Source organism: Rhea americana, unplaced genomic scaffold, assembly GCF_003343005.1.
Source record: "Rhea americana isolate MKP2758 unplaced genomic scaffold, rheAme1 scaffold_91, whole genome shotgun sequence".
Classification (NCBI taxonomy): domain Eukaryota; kingdom Metazoa; phylum Chordata; class Aves; order Rheiformes; family Rheidae; genus Rhea; species Rhea americana.
This window is the reverse complement of record NW_028187100.1, coordinates 1,747,830-1,763,119: the sequence shown is the minus strand read 5'-3', so window position 1 is coordinate 1,763,119 and position 15,290 is coordinate 1,747,830. Positions and strand designations below refer to the sequence as shown.

At 41.4% G+C, this 15,290-nt stretch overlaps 1 protein-coding gene across 3 annotated transcripts in view; it reads right to left on the bottom strand.

Moving 5' to 3' along the window:
- Positions 1–1,140: 1,140 nt before the first annotated feature.
- Positions 1,141–15,290, bottom strand: part of MPPED1 (metallophosphoesterase domain containing 1) — a 63,295-nt gene continuing 49,145 nt past the window's right edge. For all 3 annotated transcript variants that reach the window (XM_085324408.1, XM_085324409.1, XM_085324410.1), the window contains exons 5-7: positions 9,841–9,956; positions 5,051–5,164; positions 1,141–1,624 (exon numbers count right to left, since the gene is read on the bottom strand). In XM_085324408.1, the coding sequence (XP_085180534.1) occupies positions 1,506–1,624; positions 5,051–5,164; positions 9,841–9,956 (349 nt within the window). In that variant the 3' untranslated portion in view covers positions 1,141–1,505. The remainder of the gene's footprint in view (positions 1,625–5,050; positions 5,165–9,840; positions 9,957–15,290) is intronic.

Below are 15,290 nucleotides of genomic sequence, written 5' to 3'. Positions count from 1 at the left end.
TGGAGATGTCAGATAGCTCAAGGCAGAGACCCATTTCCCATAGGGCATGTTTGAAGCACATTATATCGTGCGTTTTTTTGGTTTTTTTTTTTAATCAGGGCTAGAACTACTGCCCAGGGCTGGACTGAAATCCCAGCACATTCAATACCTCCGTTAACCTGCCCAAGAGCCGCTGGGGTGACACCGGTGTCGCGGTGGCAGCCAGCTCCCACGACGTCTCCGAGTTTGCCCGGCAGCGCCACGTTCAGCACGCGGGGTGAAGTCCAGCTCGGCCGCTCCGTCAGCCCCGGGCCTCTCTCGGCGGTGTCCGCAGGAGGTTTCGGGGGGCAAGCGCCGTGCCGGGCCCCTGGGCCTGTCCTCGGCACCCCTGYGCTACTGCACGGCTCTGCAAAGAGCGGTGCCTGAACGCCACCTTGGGATGCGCCTCCTCCACCCCCGGCGGCCACAAAGCTTCCCCAAGGATGAAATTATCGCAAGGACATTTGATCACCACCACTTCGGGCCAGAGTCAAACCAGTAATCTCATCATTGGCTGCATGTCCCATTAACAGGTTTTAAACAAAAAGTCCCATTGGGTTTTATTTAAAATACCACTACTGAAAACAATCGGGCTTTTTCTGTGGGTTTTTTTTTTTCACTTTTTTTACATACAATCACACATCACCTTACCTAATGAAAACACAATTATGCTTTGTTATTCCTTTTTTTTTTTTAAGGGAAATGTCATCCTTGTTCACAGGCGAGGCCAGGTTACAAATTCCTGAGTTTATACTGCACTTAACACAGTCTCCCTTCTTGAATGTTGAGCTGTTTACAGCATGCCGGCAATATGCACCATTTCCCTTACCATCTGTAATGCCAGATGTAGTAAAACTTCATTTCAGTACAGTGAATTAGGGCCTCTATTGCATTGGTTTTGAAAAGATGCAAAGACTTAGACCTGGAGGACTTGGAATAATAGCTTTCCTCCTGTGACTGGTCATTTGTGTAGCATCTTTTACATTTGCCATGTTAATTAAGGGAAAACATCTTCACCACCACTTTTCTTTTACCAAGAGCTCACTGGGAAACATCCGAAATGAGGAAATCCTAGTCTAAACACTTATGTTTAAACTGCAAACTTTCTTAAAGAAACACTCCTTTGAAAGACATTATTCTTTTAATAAGTCCAATATAATGCATGGTATATACAAAAGTCCCTACTTGATATATATATATATATGCATATATATATGTGTGTGTGTGTGTGGAATGCATTCACTTTTCTGTGTTCACAAACATTTTAATGGTGAAATGTTAAAGTCTTAATCTGCTTCTGGCAGATAATGGCACCAAAATGTCTTTGTTCCTCATCCGTTTTTGTCACTCAAATTTATGTCTGAAGAACTAACAGGGAAAAAAAGAAGAAAGTTTTGCTTTTTTGTTGAATAGTTCCCTACTGGGATTCTCAGCCAGCAATATAAAGTTGCTAATATGTGGAGCATGACATTAAACCCTTATAATAATCATGTGTTCCTTGGCGTAGGTAAATCAATAACTATAGGTGGGTTAAGAGGCTGGTAATTCACAGTGCACACAGATGCATTCACATAGGTAGTAGTTCCATCAGCCATTACGCCATAACCTACAAAGAAGAAAAGCTCTGGTTACTCTTATTATTTACTTTTATCACACAGCAATGATATGCAGGGTTCAGGATGCCACGTTCATTACTCAGAAGGGTTTAAAAAATTCTGCCCATGCACAAAGTGAAGTTTTCCTGGACTAGTWACATCTTTGTCCCAGAGCTGAACATTTTGCAGCTCTAAGAAAAACAAAATTGATTCTCAACAGCTAGTGGCTATAATCCCCGGCAGCCTACTCCCCAAACCTCCTTAGAAATACTGCTATTTCTCTTTGCAAAGCTTTCTTTTCCCTAAACTTTCTCRTTTCCGGAAGGGATGGGAAGATAGTGCGCAGCCAATTTCAGCATTGAACAAGATCTTACTTCTGATCATTTACGTTTGCATAACTAAGGAGTGTGTGTGCATGTTTACGGGATGGGATTTGTCTGTGTGGGAACCTTTTATCCTCCCACACTTTTGAACTTGTTGACTAATTTCAGCCAAATTTGATGGACACTAAAATGCCCGCCCAGGCAGGGAAGAAGGACTTTCTAAATGCGTTCTCCGAAAGAAACAGTGAATTCACACCCTGAGACACCGTAACATTTCCACAGCCATTTCTAAACGTCTCAGCTGTGGGGAAGAAGCTTTCATCACCTCTCCTGTCCGATAGGACACCCAAGTCCAAGAATTCCAGAGAAAAATATGCAGGAAATAAAACTTTGTCAGTTGTAATGCTTGTAGAAATTCAGCAAAAYGCAGGTTCAGAAGGTGAAGAAATATCCCTTCAACTGCCCCGGCACTATGGAGAAACGGACACACTCTCTCCATTGYCAAAAAACTTTAAGTGAAAGACCAGGAAAAGAACATCAGCTTGATTACACTAAACCTAAAAGCTTGATACTGGGAGACTTGCAGGGAAATAAATGCACATACGATCAATATGATGAAATGCATTCACAGTCATAAATACATGACTTTGGGGAAATCACCTAGTAAAAAGCTTTTGTAACAGGGTTCAGTCCCAGCATTAATGAAGTTAATGGTGTAATGTATTAATTGCTACAAACATATACTGAGTTATAAAGCTATTCAGATCCTAGTTAACCTAGTATCCCATAGGTTTTCATGTCTTACAGAAGCACTGTTAATTGCAGATTTTACAAATAAACAGCAGCCAAATTCCTTTCTTCTTCTTTCTTTAAAATATCCTGAATAATGCAAGGCCTCCTGGATTCCCCATGGAAAAAATACACAATAATTAGGGACCGAGGAGGGAAGAAAACTCTGTCAGGTTCCTGTCACAGACATTTCTTTAAATCACTTACTGCTTGCCACAGAACAATTGTTCTGTACAAAATGCAAGGATGGCTAGCGTTGCTGTTGGGACTTTTGCTCGCCTTGGCTACGCATTTCTAGAGAACAAAATTGGCTTGCTAATACAGTGTCTTAGCTGAAAGATTCATAATACCACAGTTTTCACTCCTCCCCCCAGCGACAGAAGAGAGTTTCCTTTGCCATGACCTCAGGTAACCACTGGCTGAAACAGGCAACAAAGAATCATAGCTGGAGCCCTGCCATGCTGCTTGTCACCTCCACGGGTGGACAAGCAGCAAGTCCCAGCACAGAGGTGCTTTTTTTGGCAGAGATGGCAGTGCAGAGAGGGAATAGGGAAGAAACATCCCTTCTATGCAGCTCTTCCTCCTGTATGTTTAGCAAATGACTGCTGCAGATGTAGCTCTGCTCAATCAGGGGAAGAACTCATCTGTTCATATCCTGCATTCCCGCTACAAAGAGCAGCTTCGTTTGCACAGGCGGTCTGCAATGGGAATTCTCCTCTGCAGAGATTTAGCATCCCACTGCAAAACAGGCTCTACACTTCCCTGTTTGTTTTCTCTAAATTATGATAGTTTACAAGAGGAGTACCTTGTTTCTGTGCTCTTACACCTACTGTGCCAATCAGGTTAATTCAGACCACTCACCATCCTGTGGAAGTGCCATTCTCTTCTCTTGGGAGCAAAACCTGGGCTTGGTCTTAGCAGATGGGGTTTTGTTTACCTGCCTGAAGCTTCAAGGCTTACTGTTTGCTTAGATACTCTGAAACTCACCTGGCCTATGACTTCTGAAAGGACAGTAAGTTTGAGCTATATTCACCAGCTCTTGTGTACAGATCCTCAAAGACTGCTGTCACGGCAAGAGGATAGGAAAAAACACTATCTATACATTGTTTGTTTTCTCTATGCTTTTAACTAGGCATTAACAGGTCACAGCAGATAAGACACGTGAGGAGAATGGACTTAATCCCCATAAAATAATGATCTGAATGTCTTCTTCCATCAGTTTTACACTGGCACACCTCTAACCAGCATCACTCCTAAGCTAGCAGCATAAAAGTACCAAGCAGCAAGTCTAAGTAGTATTTCTGTGGATGGGCAATGGTTCTACTCAAAAGCAGAAGTATCTGAGTGCCAACTACTCCAGTTTTTCCATTTGTTCATTTCCACACTGGTGAGAACCACAGATATCCTAAATCAAAGGCTGGAGCAGTCCCAGAAGCAACAAACTGGCAGCTGTGGAGCATCTTTTCCTGCCAATAATCTAACACTGTGAAAAACTAAGCAGCTGATAACACGTGCTTATATGCCAATGGGTACATTTCTGCACAGCCCAGTGGTTTCTTTTGGTACAGACACTGCTTGAAGACTTGCTGCCATTACATGTGCACCCTTAACAGGATAGACTTCTTCTCTGCGATAAACTCCTACTGTCAATGACTTCAGCAAAGCACATTTGTCACCATTTACTGACTTACGTGATGRGAATTTATTTTTCCATTTAAAAATCATACAGGCAAGAAAACATCCTTTTGTCTGTGTGCTAATTGTTTCCCCTGCCAAAGCAAATCTATACATGAATACACATACTGCACTTCTACACAAGTCAGAGGTGACATCCCTCTTGATTTTATCTTCATACAGGCACTGATGAGGGAGACCACCTTAACTGTCCAATCTTGAAGATTAAGCCTTTGAAGCACCTCCCCACTTAAAGCACTTTTACCCATTTTACAAATGCAGAATCTGAAACACRGAGAACTTACCTGAGTTATCTCAAGTCACACAGAGATTCAGCAGAGGAAAACAGAATTCATCAGTCTTAATCATTTTCTGTAACTACTGAACATGTGTTCTTATTTTAAAATTCACAGTAATTCTCATCAAGAAGGAGCCATCACCTTATTTTATAGATATGGAAATGGAAAGAGAAGCTGAGGTACAAATATTGAAATGTAATAATRAACTTCATCTGTATGTATATATGAAGCCAAGTGATCCGAATTYCTGAGGTGCTTCAGTTCAGGTGTTCAAGTTTGAAAACACTAGGTTTTAGCAGACAATTTCTGTGTTCATGGTTTTAAATATGAATATAGAGGAACATTTTCTAACCTTCATGGATATGTCCAAAAACATGCAGTCTCGGCTGTATTCGTCTCTGGACTGTGTTCAGCAGCTCAACACATCCTACTCGTTGCATTTTCTTAGGAACCCAGTCTAGAAACCCTTTAGAAAAGAAAAGAAAGTTTTAAAGGAAGCCAGGTTATCTGCAAAGTGTTACTGCTGTAGTATTCAAAAACATTTCTGAGGTTTAAGGTCTCCCAGCTTCTCATATGCAGTCACAGAAGAACTGATGGGGGGGAAAGCAGTGTTTTCCTTGGTCAGTAGAAGAGGAAGGAAAGAAAAATATTTGAAGAAAGACACAGGAGTTGATCCAAAAGAAAAGGACGATGATTATTCTTGCCAATTGTTTTTGCAAAGGAAAAAAATCACTGCAATTAAAGCGTCTTTGCTTTGCTGCTGGCAGCAACACTCAATGCTTCATCCATCCCTCCTTTAAGAGRCTAAAGAGTACGGAGCAGTATGTCCAAAGTGAGTGTCTAAAGTCAGGTATCTAAATCAACATTTAGCTGTTTAAATCAAGTCCTAGGTTCTGATTCTAAAAAYGAAGCACTTTTTGTCTTTAATCTTTGGATTTGGTGCTGCTAATACTCAAACTATACTGTTATCACGTTGAATCTTAACGTTAGTGGAACTTGAGTGAGGAACCCCTAGAGTGCCTAAAACCAGTATCCTCAAATAAAACTGGTTTAAGGCTCCATGACATAGCAAAGCACACTAGCCTGAATGTATGTGCTTTAGCTAGCAAAAGAAATTCAATCCTTTTGCAGTTGATATGTTTATAAATGGTGCATTTACTTGCACAAAGTTCTTATAAAAATAATTCTTTTATGAAGACAGACAAAAATCTTCAACAACTTGCTTATATGTCTAACGTCATGACTTCAGAGGGATGCTGCTACTGTAAACTAAAGCCTTGTGTTTCTTGGTGCTTCCTTCAACTAGTAGTATTGGAAGCATGTTGTTGTATTAGAGGGTTTGGAATAACTAATCTGTTTTTTTTTTTCTTTCTATTGCTCTGCTATTTTTATCAGGCTCAAATCTGGAAACATAAAAGATACAATTATTTTGTTTTTCCCTTCCTTATTTATCCTCTTACTACCACTGTATGCCTGTCATAGCCTTGTATATCTGACCTGGATTGCTGTAATCGTGTGAATATTTTATATGCCTTTGAGAAAACAGTGGCCAGCCAGAGAAGTACAGACTTTGGGCCTAGTTTTCCTACGCATATTTTTGAGGCCATGTCAAGCATGGCTAAGCTGCCAACCAACCAGAACTATGATGTTCATAAGAGATTCATACATCGAGAGAGACCTGTTCAGATGCCAGTATTTGAAAATTGGCTCAGAGAGGGATTATGAAAACCGTAAAAATTTCARTATCATCAGAGCTACTCAGAGAGGTAGGTCCAACTTTCAAAAGTTATTTAGGCATGCAGTGTCCTAAGTGCCAACTAGAAGGAATTCTGATARTGGACTTGGACTCCCAATTCATTTGGACACTTCTGAAGATGCCAGCTTGGCTCCTGAGGAGTTTGTGTCTAAAGAAAAAATGTAGCTAAATTCCAKACAAAGGAGAGCAATGTTCAACTCCAGAAACTCATTCTACTGGTAACTTCTGTCCTCCAAAGCTGTTCAAAATTCAGTGTATGAAATACACTGTCAAAATGAGCCCAGCARCTCTTCCAGAATCCACTTCCGACTTTCTTCAGAGTAAATGCATTATAGCAAACTCCAGGTTTTGCTGCTTCAACGATTTGAAACAGTTAATTGTCGGAACGTCTRTGGTGAACATAAAGGCAAAAGTATTTCCACTTCAAAAACTTTGCAAACAAAAATCCATAAAATTAACTTCTCCATTAAATTAAGCATTATTTATGTTGAACATGTTTTTGTTTACATGCATTATCACCCTTCTGAAGCTTTCCCATATGTTTGCAGCTTATTATATACAGCTGACTACACAAACTAAGAATAATTGATTACACCTAGCTAACAATTAGAGTTCATCTTAGGTTTTTTTTAATGTTTGGTTACTTGAAACAGGTTTCTGCAGCTGTCAGGAAAGTATAAATCTTTCTCATACACAATGAAGCAGACAGCTACAAATGAAGACTTAAGGGTGAAATTAAATTAAGAAAAAAACAAAGAAAAATAAAGTGAGCTTTTTGAAGAAAAATAAAATAATCCTAAATGTAGATCTTTAGAAGTCGGGGAAAGGACTTAAAAACTTATCCTATATATAAAAAAAAACAACAAAAAATGCTGATACAGAAGTGAGGATTAGCACAGATTCCATAATCATGTATACTACGGTTCATAAGCTACAAAAATATGGCATATCTTCATGAACAGGTTACCAATAAAACGGCCATTAATAGCTGTTTAACCTTTGTTTTCTCATCCTCTGTGAACCTCTTGTAGCCCTGCCCTGATTTCATCCCAAAGTACTACTCTAGAAGAGAAAAAAATGAAATAATAACGGGTCAGACTTTTGTTACGGATCTAAGTGACTTAAGAGACACAAAGTCTATTAACTCTTAATGGTGCTTCTAAATCATGCAGGCAATTTTATCGAACAATGTAGCATTAATTGGGTTAGGAGGATGCGTGCTCTTTTGAAGTGAGRGAATGAGAAAAAAGCACAGAAAACAGATGATAGACATAATTTAGGCAGCCGTGCCRGAGAAAAGGAGGATTTTGCAAGAAGGTTGATTGCTTTTAGGATCATTAAGAACAGCTCCAGCGATGCTGTCCAAGATCAGAACAACAGTAATCAGCTTTCTGGTTAAAATAATTGGCAGGGAGGGTCAAGGAGGCTCCCATCTCCCAAAACGTCTATGGACAATGCTACACAATAAGGTGGTCCTGTAAACAGGCAGGAGTGCTAATTTCTTTCGAAGCATCAGCTATTTGTTGCTATGGGTGCCAGGGATATCACCAGCTGATGCCCCGGAGAGACTGTTATGTGCCTCAGCCATCTACTAAAGCATCAGCATGAAAAAGACAAAGAAACAGGAACTTTTAAAAAAGAAAATCCTTGGAGGATGGTTCAAGCTTAAGAAAAAAAAAAGAACAAATATTGAGGAAGGGAGGGATTTGGGGGGAATTCATGTCATCCTGTTATAGCCAGTGGAGATAGGAAGCTCCTCTTCAGAATTGTTACAATTATTAAATTACTCCTTTACTATTAAATTTACTATTAAGTTTATTATTAGAGCATGCTAGCTGGACTCTAGCTCTGCCCTGTTCTCTGGAGACTCTCCTTCCCCCGCAGATCCTASAGGCTGCCTGGAGAGGCTCAGTTAGCAAGGTGCAAGATGCTGGCTCGTGTCAACCCTGCTCTCCACCTTCCAGTGCTGGATTACAACCTCTAGATACAGTGACAGTCTTTGAATGAGCTAGGTTTGGATTTCTTTTACAGCTAATTGGCTGAAGCAGCTGCTTTTAAAAATGGTTTTAAAAGAACTGATCTTTCTGCTAATGTTTTAAAAACACACATACGACACAAACAAAACGATATCAAAGATCCAGTGTTACCACTCAGGTCTTGTATCCTATAGGAATTAGCCCCAGTAATAATTATTCAGAGCTGACATCTGAAGGCCTAAACAATTCATTTCTGCCATCTGTTTTTATGATACAGGTCCGTATTAAAATCAGTCTGTGGCATGAAATAGGCTAGATGGAGTATCAAAACACTTGCCCTTATTGTGAGAAATTGTGCTCACAAAGAAGCCCTTTCCCCCAGGATTAGTGAGCAGTGGAATGCAACTCTGTCTTTCTAAAAAAAAAAAAAAAAAAAAAAACACATACACACACACAAAACCCACTTCAGATACTTTCTCCTCCAAATTTTGAAAGAGGAGAAGAAAGAGTGGAAGACAAAAGGATTTTAGCTTCAGGAAACTGGGGGCTGAAGGGAATCTAAAGGTTTAAAGAAAGCAACTAGCTTTCATCTTACACAAAGCACTCCAGCACAGTTAAATACATGCTTAACATCCCTGTCCAGTTATTAAATCACTGAGAGTATTTGCATTAAATTTAACTTGTTTTATGTTAAATATGTTGAAAAATATGTTAAAAGCCTTTACTGAATCACAGCAAACATTCCTCTGATTATTTTATTTCCATAACACAGACCAAATGACTATTACCTAGCAATATATAACAAATCTCTCCTAGCATGCTTTTTATCATCTGTATTATTATTAGTAAGACACAAATGCAAGACCGCTTCTTGYTGATCTGTTAGTATTGCCACTCCACTAAAGACAGGCAGTTCATCCATGCCATCCGAAGAGCAGGCACACAATGGCAGCATTTGGGTTTGTGAGCCTGAAGACACATCATGCCAGCAAGAGGAGGAAAAAGACAAACTCTGGTATTTGCTGGCAAGGGAACACTACTGCAAGAGAGAAAGCCAGTTGTAAAAAAAGTAGGTGGAAAACTTGGGCCTGCTCCTATATTTCTCTCCAAGTGGGTTTTAGGTCTACTGATTTCACCAKTGGCAGAGGCACAGATAAACCGGAATTTGCTTATTTATAAAGCTCCTTAAGACTTAATGTATTAAGGCTTTATTTCTTGATTTAATTCCCTACCATTGAGCATAGGTAATGATGAAACACAAAGCCGAGCTGCAGTCCTGGCACTGCACGACTCAGCAGAGATGTTGCCCGTGCCTTCTGCAGAGCCGGAGTTCCCTTCTGTCTACAGAGAGCCATCAGTTTCTGTACAATCATTGGACATACAAAGCTAACAGCACTAGTATTTTCTTACCGAGAGGTGGTCCATGTGTAATAAGAATATCTATTCCATCTGGAATAAGGTTCCATTTCTCTAATAGTGCTTGGCCTCGTGGAAGATTAAAGCCCCAGCCATAAAACCAAGGTTGCCTGCCAAGAGAGGAGGAGAATGACTTCAGTGCTACTCCCATATATTCATTACCTGATTAAAATACTCTTTACTAGCGTGGAATTTGGAGACACAAATGGCATTCATTTTCTTATTTCTATGCACAATAAAACTATCTTTCCATAAGGCCAATGTTATTTAACATGTGTGGAAAATCAGTATAGTTCTTACCCATTTAAGTAGGCAGTATACAGTAAAATATTCACAGTATTCCTCCAACTAGGTGAGAAGTAACTATTACAAGAGCTGGATAGCAAGCTCTCCATGCATGGTTCAGKGTGCTGGACTCCCATGGTATCTAGAAGAACACCTGTCTCAGATAGGTATGTGTGGATATATGTTTCACATTAGCTCACTCCACGTTTACCCCTGAGCCTATGATCCACTGGGCAAGGATAGACCCTGGCACAACAGATCCTGTTACAAAGTTGGAGACATCATCTGCGCTGTTTTGTTTTCCCAGTTGCAAGCATCCCATCAGAACAAGAATATAGCTTCTTTTCTTATATATAATTTTTCTCTGTCCTCTAGTGTGCTGACTTGCTCTTAAGTAAGACTTTTAGTACTCAAGATTTCTGATCAGAYGGGCATTTACATTTTCTAAAACATATTTATGGAGCAGCTCATCATGAAGCAATGGGACTGTAACACTGCCAGTCAGAATATAATTTATCTGCATATTGCCATCCCATTGATTAAAAAACTGTATTTCACAGCAATTATATCACAGTGGTAAATTATGTCTTGCTGACTATGCTCTAATTCTAGGTCATAAAATTGAGGGGTTAGTTTTAGTTTGGATTTTTTTTTTAACTTTTTTGACTGATGTGTCCTAGCCATATCCATATTTGGAGAACAACAAATAGGCTGCTGTGATTTAATAAGGTTTATGGTAATTGCAGCCTTAGCATTTATAAATACCTACATATCAACCAAAGTTCCCTTTGAGATGTTACTTTGTTGAAGAAAGCTTTACACTCCCTCTCTGCATCAAAAGGCAGAAAGAAAGATTCCTTTTAAAGAAATTCTCTGAACTCCTCTTTACATCATGTATGGCAAAGACAAAAGAAAATGCCCATAAAGCTATTATTCATCCTCTTCCATTACTGATGCTTGACTAACATTTCAAAAATTAGCATGTCTGCAGTCTCTGTGATGATATATTTCCCTCTTCTTTCAGGATGCTGCAAAGCACATGTCGATTGAAAACAGCTTAAAAAATACAGAGCTTGCTAAAATACAAAGGGACAGGGCTTACRCAAGGGAAGAAGAGAAAATTCTGGTAAAACAAAAGGCAGAAGGGGGATTCGCAGAACATTTCCTTTCTTGTATGGACAACAAGAGCCTTAACTTTTCTCCATACATAACGCAGAAGCTTCCTGCATGCAAGGCACAGCGCTCCCCTCCTCGCTCGTCATCGCACCATGCTGTGGGCAAGCAGGTGTCCTGGCAAACAAACGTGACGCTTTGTCCACCTGCCTTTGGGACCGGGAACCCATCTCAGCCTCCAGAAGCTGGGAACAGCGATGCGAAGAAGAGGTGCTAAAAGCAGCAGTGCCGGAGTAGAAACTCTGCTCTGGGTCAGGCTGCTCAGGGCAGGGACTAGCTGGGCAACTCACTGAGGACGAGCCAGGCTCTCCTCAGCCCCTGCCTTCTGCAGCCACCTCCACCTTTCATACCCCTGTTTTTTGGTTACCTCTTCACCCGGCAGCAGGCCTGCCTCCCACACAGCCTGGCACCCGGCTCGCAGGTATACGGCGTCTCACCTTTCTGCTGCCGGGGTGACAGGGCAGTCCCGGTCCGCTCAGCGGCTYCTTTAGCAGCGAGCTCCCTGCCTAACGCTGGCAGGCAGAGCCAAACCGCAGGCTGCGCAGTTTGAGCAGAGCGGCTCTGTGCCCAGCTCACCATGGACAGAACGGGAGTATTTTTACCTCAAGGGAATGCTGTGAAAATAAGTAAACCGAAGCCTGTGAGGCCGCTCAGATATTGCAGAAGCRGGGAGCTTTATAAAAATATGCAGGGCTTCTCGGGCTTGCACACCCGACCTCAAACGCTAACTATCTTCCTGCGCCAAGAGGAAAACATTAAACAATTTGGCAAACTGCATTCTGGCCCAGTGCAAGTTTTCCCGGAGCAAAACCTCACTGACGAAAAACACTTGTAAGGGCAAACAGGAGGCAAACAGAGTGTCGGTGCGGTAAATCCCGCTTTCGCTTTCAAACCCACTGMAAGAGTCACCGAAGGGAGCGCCCCGTCGCTGGCCCTGCCCTCCCGGGCGCCGCAGGGCGGCCCGCGGCCGCTCCCCCGGGGACGGACCAGCACTTTGCCAGAGAGAAAAAGGGCGCAAAACCTATCGAATCGTTCTTGCAAGACTACAACGACGTGTTCAGGAAGAGAAATAAYCGCGCCGGTCACAGGTCCTGCCGGAGGTCAGTTCAATCCCGTCGAAACCCRAACGCCCGCGAGCGGCCTCCGCGGAGGGGAGAGTGGAGGCCGRCCGCCACGGGGCCGGGCCTGCCCCGGGCCACTTTGGAAGAAGCTTTTCGAACAAGTTTTCCCTAACGAATAGGCGTGACCGGCTTATCAAGACGAGGGCCGCCTTCCCCCCGGCCTCCCTCCCTTCGCGGCGGCAGGGCGCCGGGTCGCCAAGTCACGCACGCCGGAGCCGCTCTCTTGCGACGGGGCAGCGCGTCCGCAGGGGGGGACTTGCCATCACGCTGCCTTCTCTCGCAATCCCAAGACCGACAGAAACGTCTGGAATATTTCTGGCAGAAGGCCGGACGCCAAGAAGCGCTTCGGCGGAAGACGTCAGCGTGCTTCGCGCGTAAGAAAAGGCAGGACGACTGCACACGTCCGCGCCCTCCGCTGCGAGAGTCGAACGGTCTTTAGAAGCCCACCAGGATTTTATAAATCCCCAAGCCCCTTCTTCCGCAATGTTACTGCAAAACAGCCATCAAAGTTTCTGAGCGGGGGAAAAAAAGGATGCCTTCAATACCCACTAACAAGYCTGTGACCCGGATACCATGCCAAGATAACTTTGTCTGAAATTTCCATTTATTATGGAACCGAAAAATAAAGTCTTGATTCAAGCACAGAATTTTTGCATCCCTCTTTCAATGCTTGGTCAGGAAAAGTACAGTTTTTAAAATAAATTATTCCTCAAGAATCTGTCACAACTTACAAAGAAAATACTATAGTATATGTTTCATAAGAGGAAAACCTGCTATTCTCAAAAAAAAAAAGGATGCTAGGAAAATGGATTTGGCAATGAGGGACATACACGATGAATGTATTTCACCTCTGAAGTGAAGCGCTCATGTGTAGAAATGTACTTTGATTTAGGTTTTATCTTCTTAAAGCGAACAGTGTGAGTCTCTCGATATACTGTTGAAATTCAACAGTATTACTATTATTGAAATTCAGCAGTATTATTATTATGACAAGAGTAATGATTGTCTACATATCGGGTTCTAAGGGAAAAATATATTGGAAGTGAATTTGTTTACAGCACAATTAACCTTATGGTAAAAACATATGAACAAGTTTTGCAGGTCAAATAATCTACCATTCAAAAGGGCTGAATTATCCGAATTTGTGCTAGCAATCGGATGTTGCTTTATGTACTGAATTTCTATCTTTCTGTTCTAAAGTAACCATTGGAATAATTTTCTTACAGAATGATAGTTGCTATGACAACCATAGCAAATTTTCCTTTTCTGAAACAGATGTCTCATTTAGTTGAAAATTAGAATGTGAAAAACCCATGGGAAAAATTAATTCAAACTTTAACAGAACACTGACTACAATGTAATCTCTTATAGGTTAACCCCTTAACATCTTTCTGCACTCTTATAGTAACCTTCTCATAAATTCTAATTAAACCAGTTTAACCTCCTATAAATGACCTTCTTAGCTATCATTAGCGCTTTAGCTGTCTTTGAAGTGAGCATTTCTGCTAGAATAATAACAGAAAAAGTCATACTAAAAAAAAGTGGTCAAACATATTACTGCCTTAATTATTTATCCACATTTTTTCTTTCATTCAGCTGCTACTGTAAAGAGCTACCACGTAGTCCAAGCATTCTTTTGTCATTTAAATGCAGCATAACTTAGTTTTGCATGTGGTTTACTGTTAAGGGCTGTGGTACACTACACAGTTTTGACCTGTAATTCATGTGAAAATTGAAGGTTTTCAATTTTCAAGCCACCAGTATACATCACAGTTTGCTCAGCAGATGTACAAAAGAGGACACMAAAAGGATACTTGACCAGGGAACCCAAACAATATGCACAGATTTTTCTATTAGAAGYTTCTATTAGAAGCTATTAGAAGCAACAAGAGAGCGAAATCTGATTCTTTGTTACTTTAATTCAACCGTTTTAACCTAAAGAACAGATTCCTTCCTCTCTGTGCACTTACTAGCTCGATGTGAACCACTTCAGAAGTTGTCCGGGCAGGTACAAACAAACAGCGCAGGCAGCTGAGGGGCRGTTAGAGACGCATTCCCACCACGGCACTGCCCTTAGTGCCTGCAGGCTCTACGACACCGTAAGAACCTCAGGACTGCAAAATTTACTGTGGCGGCTTCATCTAGGTTGTCCAGTTGTTTAAGACAAAACCTACCACCAGTAGGCACAAAATTAATCTTGTTGACTTCAAGGGATAACTCCCTCACGCAGTCCAATACCTGCAGCATGCTATGGGTGGGAAATGACTGTAGCATAGCTGTYAGCATATCGAAGGGATTGGTGGGCAACATCCGGCAACCACCTCAACAGCAAAAATTAYGTAACTAAAATACAACGTGCAGCTCATCAGATCTCCTCATTTCTGCAGTTTCCTACAGAAATCTCTTTAACAATTGAATGGCATATTCTCTCACTACAATTTCTTTACCTAAAAARATAAATTAAAAGGCTCACAAGAATATGTATCCTGTTCCAGTCTTTTCTCCRCATCAGTTGTCACTTTTCTCCTTTAAGAAAATAAGTAGATATTGGCCAGTGATTGTACAGAAGCTCAGCAGGAAAAGAATGGACCAAATCAAATGCTCCCTTGCATTATAATTGTACAGCTGCACTTATTCAGCATTGGAAGATTGGACTACGCATGCTGAAAGCCGTATTGGCAAAGGTAACCACTGAAGAGACGCRGAGCACAGAAAAACAGTTAGAATCAGCCATGGTAATCACAGGTAAAGATGAATTCACACTCAGAGACAGAAAAGCTGAATTCCAATACATCCTAATTCCCAGATCCAGCAATCTCAGTGTGGGACATTTCAATCTAGCTCTCCTCTTCTTGATTTTGTCTT